The sequence below is a fragment of the Molossus molossus genome, unplaced genomic scaffold, assembly GCF_014108415.1.
Source record: "Molossus molossus isolate mMolMol1 unplaced genomic scaffold, mMolMol1.p scaffold_m16_p_1, whole genome shotgun sequence".
Taxonomy (NCBI): Eukaryota; Metazoa; Chordata; class Mammalia; order Chiroptera; family Molossidae; genus Molossus; species Molossus molossus.
In genome coordinates, this window is record NW_023425344.1 from 202,881,893 (window position 1) to 202,905,554 (window position 23,662).

General features: G+C 38.8%; 1 protein-coding gene and 1 non-coding gene across 2 annotated transcripts; one reads left to right on the plus strand and one right to left on the minus strand.

Annotated features, from left to right (window-relative positions):
- Positions 1 to 382: 382 nt before the first annotated feature.
- TRNAQ-CUG lies at positions 383 to 454 on the minus strand. The gene has a single exon. It is a non-coding gene; the product is annotated as a tRNA-Gln (tRNA).
- A 323-nt stretch (positions 455 to 777) lies between these two features.
- RAB11A (RAB11A, member RAS oncogene family) lies at positions 778 to 23,662 on the plus strand. The gene is made up of 5 exons (XM_036278011.1): positions 778 to 936; positions 8,896 to 9,091; positions 9,354 to 9,547; positions 10,987 to 11,067; positions 21,937 to 23,662. Exons 1-5 carry the CDS (start codon positions 897 to 899, stop codon positions 22,074 to 22,076), a joined length of 651 nt encoding a protein of 216 aa, XP_036133904.1. The 5' UTR covers positions 778 to 896; the 3' UTR covers positions 22,077 to 23,662.

A 23,662-nucleotide genomic window follows, 5' to 3' on the forward strand; every position in this document is an offset into this window, starting at 1 on the left:
TCTGAATGACATCTGGAAATAATTTGAGAGACTTTGGATAAAAGGAGTGAGTGAAAAGTGGCTGCCCTTGAATGAAGTTGGAGGTTGAAAATTCTAGAAAAAGGTATCAAGTGTCATTCAAGTTTTTCAATTAAGTTTTGAGGAAGAGGGGCCCATATTTTAAAAAGGAAGAAGAGGCTGCTTAGGAGACAACTAGGTGACAAAAAGTACAGGATTGAAGGGATAAATTTGTGAAATCTGTAGGCAAAGGTTAAATTTTATAAAATTCCCTCCTTACTCAGTTCAAGGCCATACATACATTGTAGTTATTTAACAATCACTTAGTGCATAAATAGGACAAAAACGTTGGGTGCGGGGAGGACAAAATGGGATGAGAGGGTATAGGTTCCACCGAGATTTGAACTCGGATCGCTGGATTCAGAGTCCAGAGTGCTAACCATTACACCATGGAACCACCACGTGTACCAAACTGCCTTTGGCTCTCTAATTACCCCGCCCCCATCACGCGCCCATCACTGAGAAACAGCATTTATTGGTTCTGGCACGGAGGTGCGAGAAATGAGGGAGAGGCCATTAAGAGTGTGGTGTGCGACCGCAGAGTGCGATCAGCTGGGAGTCCAGGGTTGTTTCTCCTTTGAGCCTCTAGGAGGAGGCCAGACTTTAAAGACACAGGTAGTAGTCCGCGGACCACCCTTCCTGAGCCCCGGGGCGGGGCGCAGCCTCCCCGGAAGTACTTCAGCTGCGCGCTGAAGCCCGCCGGAAGTGGCGTCTGGCAGGGAGGGGTTCTTTACCCGGTCAGGCAGCTGAAGCTCGGCGCTCGGGTTACCCCTGCAGCGACGCCCCCTGGTCCCACCGATACCACTGCTGCTCCCGCCCCTTCAGTCCTCGGCCGCGCAATGGGCACCCGCGACGACGAGTACGACTACCTCTTCAAAGGTGAGGCCGTGGGCTCTCCCACTCTCCACCGACTCCCGTTCGGGGGCCGGGACCCTCCCGGGGGCCCGCGTGGGGCTGCCTCTGTGCTGAAGTTGGCCTTCCTCAGCCTTGCCCTCTCCCTGCGGTTTGTCTTCCCGCTCAGCCCCCGGACCTCCGCCCAGACGGGGGTAGGGGCTCCTCGCCACACACCGGCAGTTTCTTAGCGACCTCCTCCTAGGCCTTCGCTGGCCTCAGCCCCTCGCCGAGGGCCCTGGCGGCGGGCTGCCTTCTCCGGAATCGCCTTCCTTTCCCGGCGTTAGGGCCCCTTCAGGGGAGTCGCCGCTCCCACCATCTACGCCGTCGGCGCGTCCTGCCGGGCTCACTCCCCTTCCTGCACCTCCTGACCCGCCCTTCGCTCGGCTCCGCACCTAGCCTCGCACCTAGCCTGGGCGCAGGCGGCCGCGGCCCGTCTTCCCCTGTCGGCTCCCCTTTCCTCAGCGAGCTGCTCCTCCGCGGCTCCTCACAGCCCCCTCCCCTCGGCCGGCCGGACGGCTTTCCTGGCCGTTTCCATCCCGGGGCCGGGCCCTCGCTCACGTCCGAGCGCCCGCGGCCCCCGCCCGCCCCACGGCTCTCGCTGTCAGTAACGTCGCACTGCCCCCGGGTTTGGTAACTCTTTCCCTCCCCTCCCCAAATAGTTTAGGGCTCTCCCTGGTCTTCTGGGTGACCCTAGGGTGGGGGGTAGGGCAAGGGGGATGGTCCGTCACCCACGCACGCACTTGTCGCAGTGACCCGGGGACTGGTGTGGTTTCCCACCTAGGCTTGTATCTCCTCCCCTCCCCACCCCGCGGCGGCCAGCCCGGGATAACTCTTGGCTCTGCTCTTGAGAAGGGGTTGCGGATGGGTGGTGGCTGTTATCCTTGCCAGACCTGAAGGCCCAGTTCCTGAGCAGGAAAGGTTGTGCGCTGCACAAATACTAGCTGCTTTATCACTGTGGACTGGTCACTTCCTGCTGCAGCCCTGGGAGGCTCTAACCTCTCCATGTTTTTTAAACGGGAAGGGAAGAGTCCTAGTTGGCGACAGACCTTTCCCGAAAGGTGGGGGCGGGGAGAAGTTGTGTGCTCTTTGGTCAAATTAAATACTTATTATAAGACAGGGAAACGTGTAGTGCCCTTGGACAAAACATTGGAGGGTGGGGAGTGGATAGAAAGAATTGCTTATTGGTTAGTCCAGAAAGAATCCAAATAGTTTTTTTCAGTCGACATAGATAAAGGGTATAGTTTTCAATGGGAAAAGAGTACAGTAAATGCTTTTTTTGTTCAGTGAATGGGCTCTCACTCTGATGCTCTTTCTTTGCCCCTGAATTAGGAGGGCAGCCATCAGTGGTATGTTGAACAAAGATCACTACCAGGGAGGAAGAAGCCATTGCTATTAAAGCTTTACAGTGGAGGGTGGAGTTTAAAAACTGTTAAGTGTAGTGACAGTTTCTGACTTTGCCATTGGGTGCTAAGAATGATTGATCAAATGAACCAGGTAACATTTCTTTGCTTCATCAATACTTTGCAAATCTTGGCATACTAGCTGGTGATATATCCTTATCACCACTTACTCCTCTGGGCCAGAATGTTCTATTATATGGGGTGAATACCTTCAGTATCCACTCCCTTCCCCCATAATGGAAAGTCATGTACAAGAAGAGGGTACTTAATGTATTTTATATACTGTTTGTTAACGTCATCCGAGGTCAGGTGAAATTACTTAAGTGAGACCCTGGAGATGAGTTTAGCTATTAAAGGGACATTTTTATTTTATTTTTTTTAATGAGGTGCAGTGACAGTGAGCAGCTAGCTACCTTTGAAGTAATTAATTTAGAACAAGATAAAATAGCCTCTCAGGGTATTTCTCCTGTTTGGTTTTGAACTGAAATGTTGGTTATAGAAGCCATTTTTTACTAAGAATATTATCCTGGACTGTTTTAAGGAATTTTAACCCAATTTTTGGATTAGAACATCCTACTAACAATAATTGAGAGCACAAGACTTTGGAATCACACAGGCCCAGACTCAGCTCTTAAATTTGCCTGTGACCTTGAGAAAGTTAACTTTTTGAGCATCAATTCCCTCATTTATAAAAGAAATAATATGTACCTCTCAGGATTGTTGTGAAAATTAAATGGGACTGGTTGTAAACTTTTAGTTTCTGTGAGGACTCAAATGATAATAATGTGAAGGAAGTTACTGTGGTCTTGTCAGCTATTTTAATTTTTTTTTTCCTTTATTGATTTTAGAGAGAGAGAAAGTGAGAGGGAGAGAGCGATGGAAACATCGCTGAGAGAGAACACCGATTGGCTGCCTCCTGCACGCCCCCCACTGGGGATTGGGCCCAGAACCTGGGCATGTGTCCTGACTGGGAGTCGAACCGCTTACATCTTGGTGCATGGGTTGACGCTCAACCACTGAGCCACACCGGCGGATTTATCAGTTATTTAAACCATAAATCTCTGTAAATATAAGAGCATGTAAGTATTAGTAAGGAAACTTAAAACTAGGAACTTCTAAAGTATTTTGTTTCCATGGGTTATGGTTTAATTTTGTTGTACACTTTGCTGTGTAAGGTAGGATGTTTACAAAATTCTGCTGAGAAGGATTTCCACGTTTTTAAAGCTCTTACAGGATATGAGTCACTTTTTATTTTAATGTTGATTATTTAGTCAAATTTTTATTTATTCAGTTATTATAATTTAAAATGAAGCATCAATAATCTCATTTTATTTTATTTTATTTTATTTTTTTATCCTCACCCGAGGATTTTTTTTTTTTTCATTTTTTGTTCAGATAGAGTGGAAGGGAGAGAGAGAGAGAGAAACGTCGATGTGAAAGGGACACATCGAGTGGTTGCCACCCACACGACCCAACCAGGGCCGGGGACAAACTGCAACCCAGGTACGTGCCCTTAGTGGGAACTGAACCCGGGCCTCTCTGGACCGCAGGCCGATGCTCTAACCGCTGAGCAAAACCGGCCAGGGCAATAATTTCATTTTAAAATGGTTTCATTCTAGAGATGAGATAAGCTGCAGCTCTCTACTTGGAAGAAGGCTTACCTAGCAACCTTAGTAGCTGAGGGAATTGGAAGTTAGTTTGCAACTCTAAACAGTTAAAAATGAAGAGATAACTGCTCTGGCTGGTGTGGCTCAGTTGATTGTAGCTTTGTCCCTTATACCAAAAGGTCATGGGTTTGGATTTGATTCCTGTCAGGGCACATACCAAGGTTGTGTGTTTGATCCCAGGTTGGGGCTCCTGTGGAAGGCAACTGATTGATATTTCTCTCTCCTCCCTTCCCCTTCTCCCTTTACCCCCCCTTTCCCCTCCCCCCTTTCTTTCTTTAAAATCAACTTAAAAAAATGAATAACTATTTTGATTAGTATAGGTTGGTCCAAAAGGGACAGGACAGTTACTCTAAATTATGTATTTGTTCTTGAATATTACTCTTCAGTTAAAGCTCAATATTAAGACTTTTGGTAGGGGATTAATTTTATTTTTAAAAACTTGACTTTGTTAAACTTGTTTATGTTAAACACTTAAAGTCTACAAGTATTTACCCACAATATGGTTAAGGCCCTATGGAATACATAAGCAAAGGTAAGCATCAATCATAGTTCCTATTTACAAATATTACAGTAGACACCAATTCAGTCAGTCACATTTTCTGAAAATCCCTGGATACTTAGTCTACACCATTTTCTTCTTAATCTCATTGAAGGTCAGTAGTAATTAACCATCAGCTGATTGTGGAAATTATCATAGGAACTTTGCTGTCTTGCATCTTGGTAGTTTTTCTTGTACAACCTTTGGTTGAGCAACTCAGATTCTGCTGAGTCTGGAAAACATGTCTAGGCTTCAGTCTTATTTTGAATGCATTTGATTTTTAAAAACTCTTTGATGAGGTACTGTGAATATACAGGGTGAGGCAAAAGTAGGTTTATGTTTGTTTTTATGGAAAATAATACAGTCATTAATAATATAAGAATAAACTTTCTCATACTCACAACTGTAAACCTTCTTTTGCCCTTGTAGTTGAAAGGGTAGAAACATCTCCAAGTTTATTTATAAAAACCAGTATGAAAATTATTAATTATTCCTGCAGGTGATAACTTATAGGTCTGATGTACTATAATTGATTTGTTGAATTAAATTTTAGTCCAGTATAATAGTTTGTAAGGGAGTATATAAAACTAAATGTGGTTAAACAGGTGAAACTTTTAATTAAATAACATAATATGTATATTTTGTTTTTATGGCATTTAGCAGCCTAGTATTTGATATATATTGATCTAAATTTAGTATTAGGGGTTAGAGATGATACTTAAAATTCAGCAGATAAGGTTAACCAAGTGGTAATAAATACTATCAGGTTATTTTAGAAATGCTATAGCTGTTTCATATATAGATACTGTTTTTGTATTTATATATTTTGTAATGATGGCTATAGTTATAAAGTGTTTAAAGTACTTTTAACCTAAGATTCTAGTTATGGAAAACAGGAGAAAGTCAATCTGAATTCTTTTTTGAACTATAGGATGTGATCATATAGTTTGTCACATACATTTATTTATTTATTTAATTTTTCATCCTCACCCGAGGACATTTTTCCATTTTTTATTCAGATAGAGCGAGAGGAGAGGGAGGGAGAGGAAGAGAGAGAGAGAGAGAGAGAGAGAAACATCGATGTAAAAGGGACACATCGAGTGGCTGCCACCCGCACAACCCAACCAGGGCCAGGGACAAACTGCAACCAAAGTACATGGCCATAGCGGGAACCAAACCCAAGTCTCTCTGGACCGCAGGGCAACGCTCTAACCGCTGAGCAAACCGGCCAGGGCTAGTTTGTCATATTTAAAAAATGCAATTGAATATTATCATCTTAATGAGAGAAATTGATTAGAAATTAACTTTGAATCCATGTAATTTTGTGGATTTTTTTGTTCTTTTTTTCTTTTGTTTTGTTTGTCTTTACCCGAGGATACTTTTTCCTTTTTCCTTTTTTTTTTAAGAGAGAGAGAGGGAAGCATTGATGTGAGAGATACATCGATTGGTTGCCTTCTGTACTTGGGCACAGGATCGAACCTGCAACCCAGGTATATGCCCTTGCCTGAAAATCAAACCTGAGACCCTTTGGTCCTGCAGGCTCCTACCACTGATCCACACCTGCCAGGGCTTGGCTTGTTTTTTAAATCATAGCCAGTGAATTCTCTTCTGTTGCTTAGGTTGTTTGTTTATTTTTTTAGTGAGCCTAAATGTTTACTTCTTGGTTTGTTTCTTGTTTGGTAAATGAATAGAAGCAGCTTACTGTGTCATTTCTCAGCATCATCTTGGCAGCACTATTCTTAATTATTATCTTCTGTTATAATTTAAGATATCCTTTAACAAATTGCTAGTCTTAATTCTGGCAATCTTGTCTATGTCTAATTGAGATAACTATTTTATACTGTATAAAGCATTCATGAGTCTTGAATTATTTTCAGCTAAAGATGCTATTTTTATAATGTTAAAATTAATTGTTTACATTGAGGGGGGGAATGCCCTCATAACTTACTTTATGATGGCATAAAGATTTGAGATGGGGAGACAGTGAATATAATTATTAGTTAAAGTGGAGATCAGAAGGAAAGAAATAAAAAACTTTAAAGGGCTATAGTTTTTGTGGGAGGGAGAAGATGTTCTTTTATTTTTCTAAAGGTGTTGTCATTCTAGATAGATGTCTTGCTCTTTGGCTTCTGAACTACTGATTGATATCTGAGTGCCTGTGAAATAGAAACGGTCACTTTTTGGTTTTTTTCTTCTTTCCTATTCCCATTTCAAGTGAGGCTTTTATTCCTCAGTGCTAGTGTAGGGCCAGAAATGATTCAAAGGAGGTTTCCTCGGCAGAACATTCAGCTTCTTTCACTGAGAGGCCATAGTGAGTATTCTGTTAAGAGGGTAGACTATTACTGAAACTGGGATTTGACCTCATGCCCAGAATGATGGACTTTGGAAACTGATATATAAACCAACCTTCCTATAAAATTGGAAGTGTATTGTTTTGGTATGTTACTTTTATAACCTTAATATAGTCTTCTTTGGTGTCCAAATTAAAGCATTTATTACAATATTTGTGTTTGCCACAATGCATTTGTCACCTCTCATTGACTATATAGCTAGAAATAACCACTCCTTGTGTTGCATGGAATCACTGCTATCTGGATGATTTCTTGTTGAATCAGCTGATAGAGGAAACCACAAAGATATGCATTTGATAATATACTCCCTCCAAGATGTCCAGAGGCCAGCTTATATCCGCTCTTATGGCAAGGAAGGAATACATAATGGATTTTCTTTGCCCTCTGACCAGAATACAGTGAACTCTCAATTTTTACCCCACTTCACCCCCAAATCTCAGTCTTTAGTAAGGCATGGTCTTATTTTTGCATCATTGATTTTCTAGTCCTGGTGTCTATATCAGGTAGCTAGTAAGAAGTAAGAAGAAGCATTAGTAGTTTGCAGTAGAAATAAGTATAATATTTTCTGAAACACCTATAAAATTTTTACAAAGGAAAAAACTGATATCAAGCTCAGATCCTGTAAATCGGTGAACTCATTTTGTTCTTTAAATGTAGATAGACATTGCTTTAAGATAATTTAACTGCCTATTTCATCATTGTTTTTGAAATTCTCAAGTGTAATATTGCCTTGGGTGAAAAAGAATCCCCATGTATTTATTAGTAAGCAAACTGCCTCCTAATAGTAATTATAGGAAATTTTATCTAATCAAAACCTGTTTTAGGGGGAAAAAAGCAGGAACATCTGTAATACTTTGAACAATAGAGATAAATTAAAAAAAAAAAAAAAAAAAAAGGCCTGGCCAGTGTAGCTCAGTGGTTGAGCATTGACCCATACACCAAGAGATCGCCAGTTTGATTCCCAGTCAGGGCACATGCCCAATGTGGGGAATGCAGGAGGCGGTCAGTCCATGTTCTCTCTCATCGATGTTTCTCTCTCTCTCCCACTCTCCTTTCCTTTCTCTCTAAAATCAATTTAAAAAAAAAGAAAATTTAAGACTAAGAAAAAAACATCTGTTTTAAAGCCCTGGCTGGATAGTTCAGTTGGTTAGAGCATCATCCCTACACTTCAAGGTTGCAAATTCTGTCTCTGGTCAGAGTACATACAAGAAGCAGCTAATGAAAATTAAATAAGTGAAACAACAAATCTCTCTCCCATCAATTAAAAGAAACAAACACATTTTTAAAAGAGCATGAAGTGGTAAGTGAAAGTGTATGTTCACTGTTGGCTCAGAATTATTAGTCAGCTTCCTAGGGCCCTGTTAAACTTAGTGGATGGGGTATTTGTTTTTGGAGGGGTCTCTAGTTTCCTGTCAGTCTGTTAAATGCAAATATAGTTTCTGTGATCTGGGTGGCAAAGTTTATAAACCTGATACCTCATATGTTAAATGTGTTTCATTTTGCCTAGGTGTGAGTCCTGAGGTCACACCCAGTCTTTGATGAAACTAAGTGGAACATAGTATTAATTTTTTTATCTTTCTACCCACCCACTAACATCCTTTGTTTATAATCATGTCTGATACAAGTTAGTATCACAAATTGTTCATTTGGTTTAGGATTTATCTTGAAAGTTATCTAAGGCAGTGATTTTCAACCTTTTTTTTAATCTCATGGCACATACAGACTAATTAGTAAAATTTTACGGCATACCAAAAAATATATTTTTTGCCAATTTGACCAAAAATGTAATTTTTATTCATTCACACAGGACAGCTATTGTAGTGTCATTCTTTTTTATTTGACAATCTAAGAGAAAAGAGGCCAGTGCTCCTGATTCAATAGTCGGGTAGTACATGTTATAAAAATTCTTGTGGCACACCGCTAGAAAATTGCTATTCTAAGGTATTGTTTGCCTCATTCATCTGACATAAAGTTCTTTGTCTTTTCAGTTGTCCTTATTGGAGATTCTGGTGTTGGAAAGAGTAATCTCCTATCTCGATTTACTCGAAATGAGTTTAATCTTGAAAGCAAGAGCACCATTGGAGTAGAGTTTGCAACAAGAAGCATCCAGGTTGATGGGAAAACAATAAAGGCACAGATATGGGACACGGCTGGGCAAGAGCGATATCGAGCTATAACATCAGCGTAAGTCTCAAAAATTTTTAAGTTCTGTGAAATAGGCTGCCATCAAGTGAGTTGTTTGCCATCAAGTGAATTAGCTGACTTTTGTTTGATATTGGAAAAGGTATCCACCCCCACCCCCTTTTAATAAATCCAAAATTAGGATTTTGAAATTTATTTATAAATATGTTTTTGAAAAGATATAATCCATATATTTATTTCTTCCTGGTGTTCCCTTCTATTTCCTGGTTGTTTTCTAATAGTTACATTATGTTTCTGTTTTCAGATACTATCGTGGAGCTGTAGGTGCCTTGTTGGTTTATGACATTGCTAAGCATCTCACGTATGAAAATGTAGAACGATGGCTGAAAGAACTGAGAGATCATGCTGATAGTAACATTGTTATCATGCTTGTGGGCAATAAGAGTGATTTGCGTCATCTCAGGGCAGTTCCTACAGATGAAGCAAGAGCTTTTGCAGGTTAGTGATAGGAATTTAATGTTATTACAGTAATTCTGTATTTCTTACTTTTACATCTTGCAATTTTGATAACCCTTCCAATGAGGGTGATCAGTTACAGTAGTTTTGGAAAGGTAAACTTGAATAAATAACGAATACTTATTAGCAAGGATTGTTTTAAAAGTGTGTGATTACTGTTAGGCTCTTTTGCTTAACTTTGAGTCATTAAAACATTGTAGTATGTTGAGTTTTTGCTGCCAAAAATTGAATATAAAGACTGTCTTTTCTCTCTCTGGAAAGGATAGATGAAATCCATTCTGTACTCCTGTTTCTTTTTCCATTATATCTCTGTGTTTACCAAGGCTGCTCAATGTGGGTCTGAGAAGTAGTAGCCCAGGGAGTGTCAAGGATCAATAGGCATTTAGCTACTTAGGAATTTTAACTTTTTTTTTTTTTATCCTCACCCGAGGACATTTTTCCATTTTTTGTTCAGGTAGAGTGGGAGGGAGAGAGAGGAACAGATATAGAGAGAGAAACATCGATGTGAAAGGAACACAACGAGTGGCTGCCACCCGCACGACCCACCAGGGCCGGGGACAAACTGCAACCGAGGTACACGCCTTTAGCAGGAACTGAACCCGGGACTCTCAGGACCGCAGGCTGACGCTCTAACCGCTGAGCCAAACTGGCCAGGGCAGGAATTTTAACTTTTTTAGCTTTATTAGAGGGTCAACCTATCTCTTGCCACTGTTCTGGAGGGGAACAGTATCAGAAGGCAACATTGTACATTGTTGGCTAGTGAAGGTTGTGACCCTCTGAGACTAGTGATTATGCCATTTTTTATAACAGTTTTTTAGTTTTTCAGGCAAGAAGCTTTATTTCAAATAATATAGTTACAGAATTCTAAGTGAATCGTGTATACTCATCCTTGTATATACCATAGCTGTATGGTTGATGGACAGTAAGGGATGGAAGTACCTGGGTACTTGATAAGTTTACTACATTTTGAGTAGGGCTGGTAATAGTATTTAGACATAAGAAGTATTTATTTTAATGAATTCAATAAAAATTTTATAGTTATTTTTAATGTACTGAAGTGTAAGTAGAATAGTACCCTTATTGCTTAAGAAGTTGGGAGGTCTTAGGATTAAGAAAGGTGGTTTAGGCCTTGCTGGGTGGCTCAGTTGGTTAGAGGGTCGTCTGGATACACCAAGGTGTTGTGGGCACATATAAGAATCAACTAATGAGTGCATAAATAAGTGGGAAAACAAATCCCTCAATCTCTCTCTCTCTCCCCCTCATCCTCTCACCCTCACCTTCTCTTTCTCCCTCCCTGTCTCTCTAAAATCAATTAAAAAAGAGAGAGAGAGAAGGGTCTTTTATTTTTCAATTTAAAGGCTTGAGTATTACATTTCTTGTATAAAATTTGATAAAACTGAAGTTTTTATGTTTCCCCACAGAAAAGAATGGTTTGTCATTCATTGAGACATCAGCTCTAGACTCTACAAATGTAGAAGCTGCTTTTCAGACTATTCTGACAGGTAAGACTTGCATTTTCAGATTATACCAGTGGGAAATAAAAAAGTTTTAGGTAATTTAAACAAAATAATTGGGTAAACAAACTATCACACTGTCTGAGAATGACTATCATTTGAGGGCTACTATAGCAAGAGTTATAAAATTAGTTACAACTTTTTTTTCTTTATTGATTTTAGAGAGAGAGGAAAGAAAGGAGAGGGAGAGAGAGATAGAAACACTGATGAGAGAGAATATTGATTGGCTGCCTCTTGCATGCTCCCCAGTGGGGATTGGGCCCACAGCCTGGGCATGTCCCTGACCTGGAATTGAACTGGCGACCTCTTGGTGCATGGGTCAATACTCAACCACTGAACCACATTGGCTGGGTTAGTTATAACTTTTGCTTGCTAAGCTTTGATCATTCTAATTAATTTGGTTTATAGTGGGAAAAATTATTTGAAAATTATTTGTTCTCTTCTATTATTACCTCAGTCCCTGTATTCTATAACTCATGGTCACAAACACAAGGTAATGCTTAAATGTACTTTCTGATCTAAATATTGAAATCCTGGCTATGGAAAGATATAATAAATGCCTTATTGAAATTCAATAAAGGAAAGGTATTCTTGGTTCTGATGTGTGTTATAGAAGCAGCTAGGGAAAAATATGTTCTTAAAAGTTTTAATGAAAAAAACAAAAAGTAAAATTCTCTCATGATATATTGTAGAAGAAGCAGGGTGTCACGTGCGGAGAAAATCAGCCAGTGATTGCATATAGAAAAGTTTAAGTAGTGGGAAAGGACCAAAGTTCATGCTGTTTTGGAATGTGGATGTACAGACCAGGTCAGTCTCAGGGATAAGAAGGCATTTTATTTATGTTGAGTCATATTTACTCTGACTTTATTAAAATGATCAATTTATCTGTAAATTTAACCTTAATTCTCTAATAAGTACTTCAATAGGTTGTTTTAAGTACTTGAAAATTGTGTGCTACTTTTAAGAACTCACTAGTCTTTTTTGTTTGTTTGTTTTCTTTATTGATTTTTAGAGAGAAAGGAAGGGGGAGGAGGAGAGAGATAGAAACATTGATGAGAGAGAACATCGACTGGCTGCCTCCTGTATGCCCCCCACTGGGGATTTGGCCCACAACCTGAGCATATGCCTGACCGGGAATCGAACCAGCGACCTGACCTCTTGGTGCATGGGTCGATGCTCAGCCACTGAGCCACCAGCTGGGAGAACTCACTAGTCTATATATAGTATAGTCTTATTCTAAAAAGTCTATATGAGGAAATGGTTAAATAAATGAGTTTCTGATTATACTGTAACAAGATTTTAATTTTTTCTTTGTATGCAGCACTGGTATTAGGGATAAACAGGTTTTAACTTTTGTTTCTTTTTTTTTAATCTTCACCTGAGGACATTTTTCCATTTTTTGTTCAGATAGAGTGGGAGGGGGGGAGAGAGAGAGAAAAACATCGATGTGAGAGAGACACATCGAGTGGTTGCCACCCACACAACCCAACCAGGGCTGGGGACAAACTGCAACCGAGATACATGCCCTTAGCAGGAACCAAACCCGGGTCCCTCTGGACCGCAGGCCGTCACTCTAACTGCTGAGCCAAACCGGCCAGGGCAGGTTTTAATTTTTAAATGTTGTCTTATTTTACTTTAAAAATGTAGGGAATAAGCCTAGGATTTACGGGCATGGACTTGGAAGCCTGACTTGGGTTCTAGTCCTGGCTTCTCCACTTATTATTAGCCCTATAATCTTAAGTAAGTTACTTAACCTTTTAGGCCTTGCTTTTCTTGTCTATAAAATTTAAACATATTTTGGGGAGTTCTGTTACTTTCTTTTTGGAGAGGGTTTGTATTTATAATAAATATCTGTGGTACAATATGACTCAACTATTAGGTTGTGACTTCAAGGTTTTTGTCTCTATAACCCACAGAAAAGACATGTCTATCACTGAGACATGTGCACTAGGCTCCAAAAAGAGTGTATGTTCATGTATGTAAAATACTTAGTTATTCCTGCTACATAGTGAACATTGATAATTTAGTAGCTTAAGAGCAGTTAAAGCATGAAAAAAACTAATTAAAAAAAACTAAATATTGTTGATTTGCATACCTATTTTATTAGAATTCTTTTCTGTTATCAAAAAATAGTAACTAAAAGAACTGGTGCTGGGGTTGGATAGTCTTTGGAACATAGTAGTTTTCATTTAGAATCTCTGTGGTTTCATTGCAGATCATTTTAAGCAAGCAAGATTTGATTAAATATGCAGTATGTCTGCAATATCTACTTTTTTCCTATATAACCACTTATGTGGAGTCCGTTGAGTCAATATGTAGAGTACTAAAGTTAGACCCAGGAGTGGTAGGTTTTACTTTTTATTACGTTGCTTTCTCTCTCCCTCTGTAAGTAAGGTCATTGAATCTCCCTGGTTCTCAGATTCATACTGTCTTAAAATGAGTAAAAGTCATCTTGAAGGTCTGAGTCTCTTAAGGCGTCTAAAAACATCACTTGAAAATCTTTTTAGTCAATCCTTGTTGGATTATTTTTTATGTCCCATCAAATCTCCTCTGCTTGCCCTGGCCGGTTTGGCTCGGTGGCTGGAGTGCCGGCTTGCGGTCTGGAGAGACCCAGGTTCGGTTCCCACTAAGGGCACATACCTTGGTTGCAGTTTGTCCCCAGCGCCAGTTGGGGTTGTGCGGGTGGCAACCACTCGATGTGTCTCTCTCACATTGATGTTTCTCTCTCTCTCTCTTTCTTCCTCTCTCCTTCTTGCTCTATGATTGCAAAAAGTGTCCTCAGGAGAGGATTAAAAAAAAAAATCTCTGCTATAATTCTAGCTCATTTATTCTGATCCATTGTCTGGCCCATTTATTCTGATATTAAGTAAAGGTGAGACCAGGTCTTTCATCTGTTGTGAATTATTGTATGCATCATTTGTAACATTGAACTTATGATCTACTTAAACGTGAACTAATCAATGAACAGTGATATATAGTTAAAATTGAGCTGTTTTGTCCTTAAATATGAAGAATATCTGGCTGTTTTTCTTACAGTTCACTCTAGATTAAACTTTTGTTATTGCTTGACTAATGTTGCTTGAAAACAAACAAGGCTTTAGCTTCACTTACCACCACTTTTCCTCTATATATTCACTATTTCCTCAGCTTCCTTCATGAACTTCAGTTGATCTGTGGGATCAGAGATCATTGCATATATGGCAGCAGACATCTGTGCTGTTTTGCAAACTTTTTGTTCTAATCTTTTTTGTTTTTTTACCAGTGGGAATTAATGCATTGAAAAAACAGAAAAGAGAAAAATAATCTCATTAGGGTTAATTCGCCTTAAATTTAAAGCATTTACATTATATTTTGATGTTGCTATAGGAAAACATAGCTTTTAATTTTAAAATTATGTATTGAAAAATTTATCTACGTTATTACTCCAAAGTTAATTGTGTTACTTGTTTTAGAATAGACCCATGGCATTTTTGACATCCATGAATTTGACAGTAACTCCAGGACATACTTTTGCTGATGGTCTTTTTTAGAGCTAATTAGCTAGTACATGAGTGAGTCTGATAGATTGCCCAGCCTCTGCTTTTCAGTGCAGTTTTTTTTCTTTAATTTTCAAATTTGTTAAGGAATGTTTTAATTTCATACTTTCTATAGTCTATTATGTTTTTCTTTTAACTTTGAATTTTGACAATTTCAGCCTTAAAAAAGTTACAATACTTGTAAAAGAATTTGCAAATACCCTTCACCCATATTCCCCAAATGTTAATATTTTACCATATCTGCTTTATTCTTTTTTCTTTTTTATAAATATATACATATTATTTTTTAGTACCATTTCAAACTATAGACATGTTGCCCCTTATACCTGAGTACTTTTTTAAAAAAATCTTCACCCAAGGATACTTTTCCATTGATTTTCAGATAGAGTGTGAGGGAGAGAGAGAGAGAAACATAGATGTGAGAGAGACACATCGATTGGTTGCCTCCTGCACGACCCTATCCAGGTTTGGGGATTGAACTGCAACTGAGGTATGTGCCCTTGACTGGAATTGAACCTGCGAGTTTTCGGTCCTAAAACAAGGACATTCTCTTTCATAACAGTAGTACAATTCTCTAAATCAGAGTTAGATAATAATCCTAAACATCAATTTTTATTTATTTATTTGGTACGTACCTCTAGCAGGAACTGAACCCGGGACTCTCTGGTCCACAGGTCGACGCTCTAACCGCTGAGCCAAACTGGCCAGGGCTAAACATCAATGTGTTTTTTGTTTTGTTTTGTTTTATCCTCACCCGAGGACATTTTTCCATTTTTTTTGTTCAGATAGAGTGGGAGGAAGAGAGAGAGAGAGAGAGAAACATCGACGTGAAAGGGACACATCGAGTGGCTGCCACCCGCACGACCAACCAGGGCCGGGGACAAACTGCAACCGAGGTATATGCCCTTAGCGGAAACCGAACCCTGGTCTGTCTGGACCGCAGGCCATCTCTAACCGCTGAGCCAAACCGGCCAAGGCTAAACATCAATGTTTTACAGATCTTATTCAGATTTTGCCAATTCCAGTTATTAGCAAAATAAAGCTTGGAATCAGATCACATGTCGTATCCAGCTGTTGTTTAGTTTCTACTAATCTGGAACAGTTTGTCAGTCTTTTGTATATTGAAATGTTTTGAGGGATACAGGTCAGTTATTCAATTTGAGTTTTTCTCTACTGTTTCCTCATGATTAAATTTAGGTTTTGTATTTTCAGCAGGAACATCATAAAAGTGTGCTAAGTGCGTCATATCTGGAGGCTCATGATACTGGTTTGTTTCATTTATTACTGGTGATGTTAACTTTGGTCGCTTGGTTAAGGTGATATCTTCTAGGTTTGTCCATGTAATTAATAAGTCCAAGCTATCTTTTTAGAATGAAGACTAAATCCTTTTGTGGTTGAAAGAATTATAATTCACTAAGCATATTGACTTAAAAGTGGAGTGAGAGTTTTCAGGCATTACAGTAGTCTCCCTTTACCCGTGGTTTCACTTTCCTCAGTTTTAGTTATCCACAGTCAGCTGTGGTCCAAAAATATTAAATTCTAGAACTCATAAGTTTTATTATTATTTTTTTTATCCTCACCCTGAGGACATTTTTTCTATTTTTGTTCAGATAGAGTGTGGGAGGGAGAGAGAGAGAGAGAAACATCGACGTGAAAGGGACATGTCGAGTGGTTGCCACCCACACGACCCAACCAGGGCCTGGGACAAACTGCAACCGAGGTATATGCCGTTAGCGGGAACCGAACCCGGGTCTCTCAGGACCGCAGGCCGATGCTCTAACCGCTGAGCCAAACCGGCCAGGGCTAGAACTCATAAGTTTTAAATTTCGCACTGTTTTAAGTGGTGTAGTGAAATTGTGTGCCCTTCCACTCCATTCTATCCGGGATGTCAATCATCTCTTTGTCCCGTGTTGCCTGCTGTATACACTAGCCTGCCCATTAGTCACTTAGTAGCCCTCTTGGTTATCAGATGACTAAATAGCAGTTCTTATGTTCAAGTAACCCTTATTTTGCTTAATAATGGCCTCAAAACATAATAGTAAGGATGCTAGTAGTGATGCCAAAGAGAACCTATAAGGTACTTCCATTAGGTGAAAAAGTTTGTATGTATAGGAAAAAACATAATATATATATAGATAGGTACCATCTACAGTTTTAGGCATCCACTGAGGGTTTTGTACCATATGCCCTGCAGATGGGGTGGAGTTTGGGGCGGGGGGACTACTCTTACTAGAGTAATAAGAATTTCTTAATTAGGTATAGTAGCTTTGTTTTTGGAATGTGGCAACTTTTAAATACTTGACAGTAGTCAGAGCATTTTTGACCTTTGAGAAACTTACATGGTGAACAGTGGGTTTGAAGAACACCTAAAAAATTCTGACCTAGCTCTGGCCCGTGTGGCTCGGTGGTTGAGCATCGGCCCATGCACTAAAGTGTTGAGAGCTTGATTCCTGGTCAAGGGCTCGTGCCTGGATTGTAAATTCAATCCCCAGCCCCGTTCAGGGTGCATGTGGGAGGCAGCCAGTCGATGTGTCTCTCTCACATTGATGTCTGCCTCTCTCCCTCCCCTACTTCCACCCTTTCTAAAAAAAAAAAACAAACAAAAAAAACACAATGGAAAAATATCCTTGAGTGAGGATTAACAATTACATAAGTTTTTCCTGTCCAAGGTTGTAGTAGAATAACTCAGGCCTCTGCTATTTTCACAATTTTTGGAGGCACTGAAGAATTTTATCTCTTTTGTTCCCCAATTTGGAACAGTGGCATCTAAATTCCTTATAATTTATTTTACAGCTTGATCCAGATGTCCATAGAGTAGAAATAGGTATATATCTTTTTTATTTAACTTTACCTGGTTATATCTAAAGCTATCTTATGTTACTATTCGCTTCATATTTAGATCTATAAGAGATTCTTATATAAGAAAGATAAAGCCACTCTGACCAGTTTGGCTTAGCGGTTAGAGCATTGGGCCCTCAGACCAAAGAGTCATGGGTCTGATTTCGGTCAAGGGCATGTACCTCGGTTGTGGTTCGGTCCCTGGCCCTGGTCAGGGCCCTGCTGGAGGCAACCAGTCGATATGTTTCTCTCACATCGATATTTCTCTCTCTCTCTCTCTCTCTCTCTCTCTCTCTCTCTCTCTCTCTCTCTCTGTCTTCCTCCTACTCTATCTGAAGATAAATGGAAAAATATCTCACTGACTTTTAGATAGAGTGGGAGGGAGGGAGGGAGAGAAAGAGAAACATTGATGTGAGAGAGATTCATCAATTGGTTGCCTCCCGCACAAACCCGACTGGGGCTGAACCTGCAACTGAGGTATGTGCCCTTGGCTGGGAATTGAACCCAGGACCCTTTTGTCCACAGGCTGATGCTCCAACAGCTAAGCCAAACTGGCCAGAGATCTTTGGACATCTTTAAAAGGGACTGCACAGGTATTGGTGTGTCATGTACATTTGATGCCCTTGAAACAGGAAAAATATTTGCCTCTGGCTTAGCAAGTTAGCAGCCCTGTTCTCCCCACCCCCCTGTTAATTAAAGAAACTTTTCTAATCATATACCAGGTAGAAAGGTGCCTGCATCCTATTTTCTTACCAAAATTTCCTTTTTTAAGTGACATATGTAACCACAAAAGACATTAAGTAAATTAATAGTGTAGCCTCTTAGTGCCCATTCTACTTAAAGAAAAATTATCTTCTAATTTTCTGGTCGGTACTCTCCTGTTTGTTTATTGCCTTGTTCTTTTTATTAGCACACATCTTTTGTTGACTGCAGCAAATGTAGCAGTAATCCATTTCTATAAAACTGTGCAGTAGTTGTAGGCAGTTATGCAACACTGCTCAAATTTCTTGCTTTGTAATGAGCTCTCTTTAATTATTTAACTTTCTATGTTCTTTGAGAACTCTTCCTTTTCCTCCCTTCCAGTATTTGCTTTTCATGTAAGAACCTTCAAACTATTTTTTGTTTTGGTTCCCCTAACTTAATGTTTAATACAACTTGTCGAGAAGTTAAAATTTATAGAGGGTCACATTTAGTTATTTGCACTTGATAAAGAAAAGCCAACCATCCAGTTTGGGATTAAAGAGAAAATATAAAGAATAAAGAATGAATGGTATAGTTTTGTAGTAAGTTGATGATTATCTTTATTCCTAAGCCACTAGTCCGATTGAATAACTGACTTTTTATCCTTGACACACTCTGGTCCCATCCCTTTTCAGTGAAAATAATCTAAAAGACGACGCCATATTCTTTGTTGGTCTTGTTTGTTTTAAAAATTTTAGTCAGTAGTCTTTATTGTAATCTGTTTTTTCTCTTGATGCTTCTTAAGCTTTGAACCACCGTCAACCTTCTCAAACATAAATTTTAGCACCACTTCTCCCTTCCTCAAAAATAAAAAGAAAGGTCACACTAGCTGTCAGTGTTTCTGTTAGTTTACATATTCAGTTGACTAGTAGTAGAGCTTGCCGTTCAGCTTCAGGGAAATTAGTTTTTAATTTGGAGAAAATGTATTAATTCAGTTTGTAAATTTCTTTTTCTTTAACTTTTTGTTATGGGAAGTTTCCAACATACTAAAAGTAGGGTAGTGTCATGAACTCCCATGTAGCTGTCAGCCATCATTAGGGCCAATCTTTCCTCTACCTACTCTCTCTACTGTTATTTTGTAACAAATCCCAGGTATTACATCATTTCATTTGTAAATGTTTCATGATGCATATCTGAAAGATTAGGACTTAAACACATAACAACAAAACCACTTAAAAATTGACAGTAATTTCTTATTATCATTTATTATCCAAACAGTATTAAAAGTGTCTAAAGTTTTTTTTTAACACTTCAAATTAGAATCCAAGTGATGTTCATATTGCAGTTGGTTGACATGTACTTGGAGCATTTTGAAAACATGATTCCACTTTCTTTTATCCTATAACTTTATATTTCAGAAATTTTCAAGTATTTCAGAAATAATATAGTGAACACCTTACATCCTTCTTCTAGAATCATCACCTTGTCACATTTGGGATACACACACACACACACACACACACACACACACACTTTTCCCTTCTTTGCTCAACCTTTGGAAATAATTTGTACACATTGTGGCACTTTACTGTTAAATACTTGAGTATTTTCTCTCCTAAGAACAAGGCATTCTCCTGCATAATCACGATGCCATATACCATATCCAAGAAATTTATGTTTATACTGTATTATATAATGTATAGTTCATACTCACTTTTTCCTATGTGTACTTATGTCCTTTATAGATTTGGTTTTTACATTTTAAATCTAAGGACTGGTCAACTGCATTGATATAATTATTTTATATGTGGGCTATCAAATAGAGTAGGCACTGATAACAGGTTGGTTGTTATTGAGTACTTAAAATATAGCTAGTGGACTGAAGGATTGGATTTTATTTTATTTTATTTTATTTATTTATTTTTTTTATCCTCATCCGAGGACATTTTTCCATTTTTTGTTCAGGTAGAGTGGGAGGGGGAGAGAGGAACAGAAAGAGAGAAACATTGATGTGAAAGGAACACATCAAGTGGCTGCCACCCGCACAACCAACCAGGGCCGGGGACAAACTGCAACCGAGGTATGCGCCCTTAGCGGGAACCGAACCCGGGTCTCTCAGGACCGCAGGCCGACGCTCTAACCGCTGAGCCAAACCGGCCAGGGCAAGGATTGGATTTTAAATTTTATTTAGTTAATTTAAATAGGTGGCTACTATTGAACAGCACAGTTATAGAACATTTATTCCCATTTTTATTTATTTATTTTTTTATCCTCACCCGAGGACATTCTTCCATTCTTTGTTCAGATAGAGTGGGAGGGAGGGAGGAAGAGAGAGAGAGAGACAGAGAGAGAGAAACATTGATGTGAAAGGGACACATCGAGCGGCCGCCACCTGCACAACCAAACAGGGCCAGGGACCAACTGCAACCGAGGTACGCGCCCTTAGCGGAAACTGAACCGGGTCTCTCTGGACCACAGGCTGACACTCTAACCGCTGAGCCAAATCGGCCAGGGCACATTTATTCCCATTTTTAAAATGTATTATATGACAACGTTTTTGAGGAGTCTTGGCTGGTTGTCTTGTAGAGTGTCCCTCCAATCTGAATTTAGTTGTTTCCTCATGATAAATTCATTTGAAACATTTTTGGCAGGAATACATAGATGTCCTTCTTGGGAATACATTGTATCCTTCATGGTACATTATAGTAGGAGGCATATCATGTCAATTTGTTCCATTTCTGAAATCCCCTTATCTTTTGAGGATATTTGGGGTGGAGGGGAGCATAGGGAGAACAAAAATAAATAAGATACATAATATAGTCAGAGGGAAGTATTCTTAGGCAGTGCAATATAAGACCAAATGAAATGAATTAAAGATACTTGCTGTTGAGGAATTTAATAACATTTATTCATGCAGTTAGTTACTTATCAAACCCCTACTATCTGCTATATGCTGGAGGCATATCAATGGATAAAGTAGACTCTGTTTTGTTCCTTGTGGAGTTTAACGTTGAGTGGAAGAAGTAGACACTAAACAGTTAGTTTTGATAAGTGTCATATAAAATCTTAAATTGCCTGTTTTGAATAATTGTTTAATTACAATATAATGTTAGTTTAGGAGGTACTGATAAACATTATCTTTCCTTCCTTTTCTAAGAGTTCTTTGGGATTTTGGCATGTTTTTGAAGTTGGACTTTTCCCTACATAGCCAAGAAAAACACCTTAATGTGTGTGATAGTACAAATTTTTATTTTTCTGTGATACAGTGTCAGTGTATATAGGTGTTTTGTTTTTTTTGGTTTTTTTTGGTAATGGTAAAATGAAAATACTCTCATGGTTAAATTAATTTTTAAATCCTCACCTGATGATATATTTTTAGAGAGAGAGAGGAAGAGGGTGAAGAGAGAGAGAGACAGAGAGAAAGAGAAACATTGATGTGATAGAGAAACATTGTTTGGTTGCCTCCTGTACACACCCTGACTGGCAATCAAACCTGCCACCTTTTGGTGTACAGGAAGATGCTCCAACGAACTGAGCCATTTGGCCAGGGCTCTCATGGTTTAATTTAGATATAAGCTCATAAACTATGACCTTTGTTTCTCTTCTTAATCTAAGGGAAATTGTTAAAAATAATGGGTTAACTCTAATCAGTGGCTGTTTGAAAATAAAACTTTAAATTTATGCCTTTTCTGTTTAGTTTGTTTGCCGTTTTCCCTATAAAGATATATTCTACCTTTTTATGTCAACCATTGATGGGCCTATTCATCACTGAGTATTGCTGTTTCTTCTTTTTTCCACTCAGAGATATACCGCATTGTTTCCCAGAAGCAAATGTCAGACAGACGTGAAAATGACATGTCTCCAAGCAACAATGTGGTTCCTATTCATGTTCCTCCAACCACTGAAAATAAGCCAAAGGTGCAGTGCTGTCAGAACATATAAGGCGTTTCTCCTCTCCCATAGAAGGCCGTGTATAGTTCATTTCCCAGGTCTGAGATTTAAATATATTTGTAATTGTGGTCACTTTTGTGTTTTATTACTTCCTCATACTTAACAAATTTTTTGTGTTTTAAGTCTTGATTTTAGCTTTATAAAATCATCCATTTGTCCCGAATGACTGCAGCTTTTTTTCACGCTATGGCTTCACTAGCCTTAGTTTAATAAACTGAATGTTTGGATTCCTCAGTTATTGTTTACTTTTCATCATGGAAACCTGTCACTGTAGAACAAAATAGAACTTGATCACTTGAAGCTCAGACCTGTTGGTCTTAATCACATCAAACGAAGAAGACTAGAAATAAGCTATCATTTTGCCACAGAACTGCTTACAGTTCATACACTCTTCTTTTAGTGCAGCATATATTCCCACAAATCTAAGAATTGCCCTATAAACCTAGCAGGATTTTGAGAGCTTGAAAATTTTCCATTATTTTGGAAGTCATTTTCTAAAATGCCTTAATAGGGTTATATAGTTCAGTAATTTTTGTTTTTAATTTTGGTAAGCATCAAAGCTGATTCCAGAGGGCACTTTTTTTTCTGGACAAGAATTATCTTAATAAACACAAAAGACTGTATTGTGGTTTTAGCTGTGGTAGTTTGGGGCCATATGTTAAATGGTGCTGCCTGACAGTCTGGGAACTGTAGAGACTGGTGGAATTCCATCTGAGGTGCCTCTGTTGGAATGATTAGGCAGCCTAAGTTTAATGATAAGTCATTTAATTTATCTAATTTCCCAGCAGTAGATTATGTGGCATTTTATTGCTCAGGCAATAACTGGTTTAATGCTCTTCGTATCAAATTGTGAAGTGTAATTTTTGTCTCAAAACCTTCCATTAATGAAATGCAACCTAGTTTTATCACCACATTCACCAGCAGGCATGGGTAATTATTTTAACAATGCTGATTTTTGAGTTTTGCAGTATATTATGGAATATAGTCCAGTTAAATATCTGGTTTCAGTATGTCAAAAGAATACAGTGAGAGGTTAATTTCTGCTCAAGTGGTATTACTTAAAGGCATGTATTCTTTTAGTACTTAAGATGAAATAGTACTTTGAGTTTAAATAGAATGCATTTAGGCCATTAAACAGACCTGAAATAGTTTTCTTCTACTACATTATTAAAATTAATGGAGCAACTAGTTTCTCATTCAGAAATGTGCACACTAATATTTAGTTTTACTTTCTTGTGGATAATATTAAACACTCTGCAGTGTTCTGAAAGTTGTGTCAACTGAAGTGATTCTATTCAGGATGGTGGAAATCCCCAAAATATATATGTGTGTGGGATTGCATAGATTACTATGTTTCATAGTTAATCTCCTGTCTTTTGCAATGCTCATGACGTGTGGGGCACACTGAAGGCATTGCTGTGGTTGGTCATTTTGGTTTTCTTATTTTAGTGTATTGGTATGATGACTATTATCTATTTGTAAATTGTTACTTTGTATTTTATGCATGCTCTGTAACTTGACTTTTTTTAGTTACTGATTTGGATATATTCACATTCTAATAAACAGTTATAGGGGGA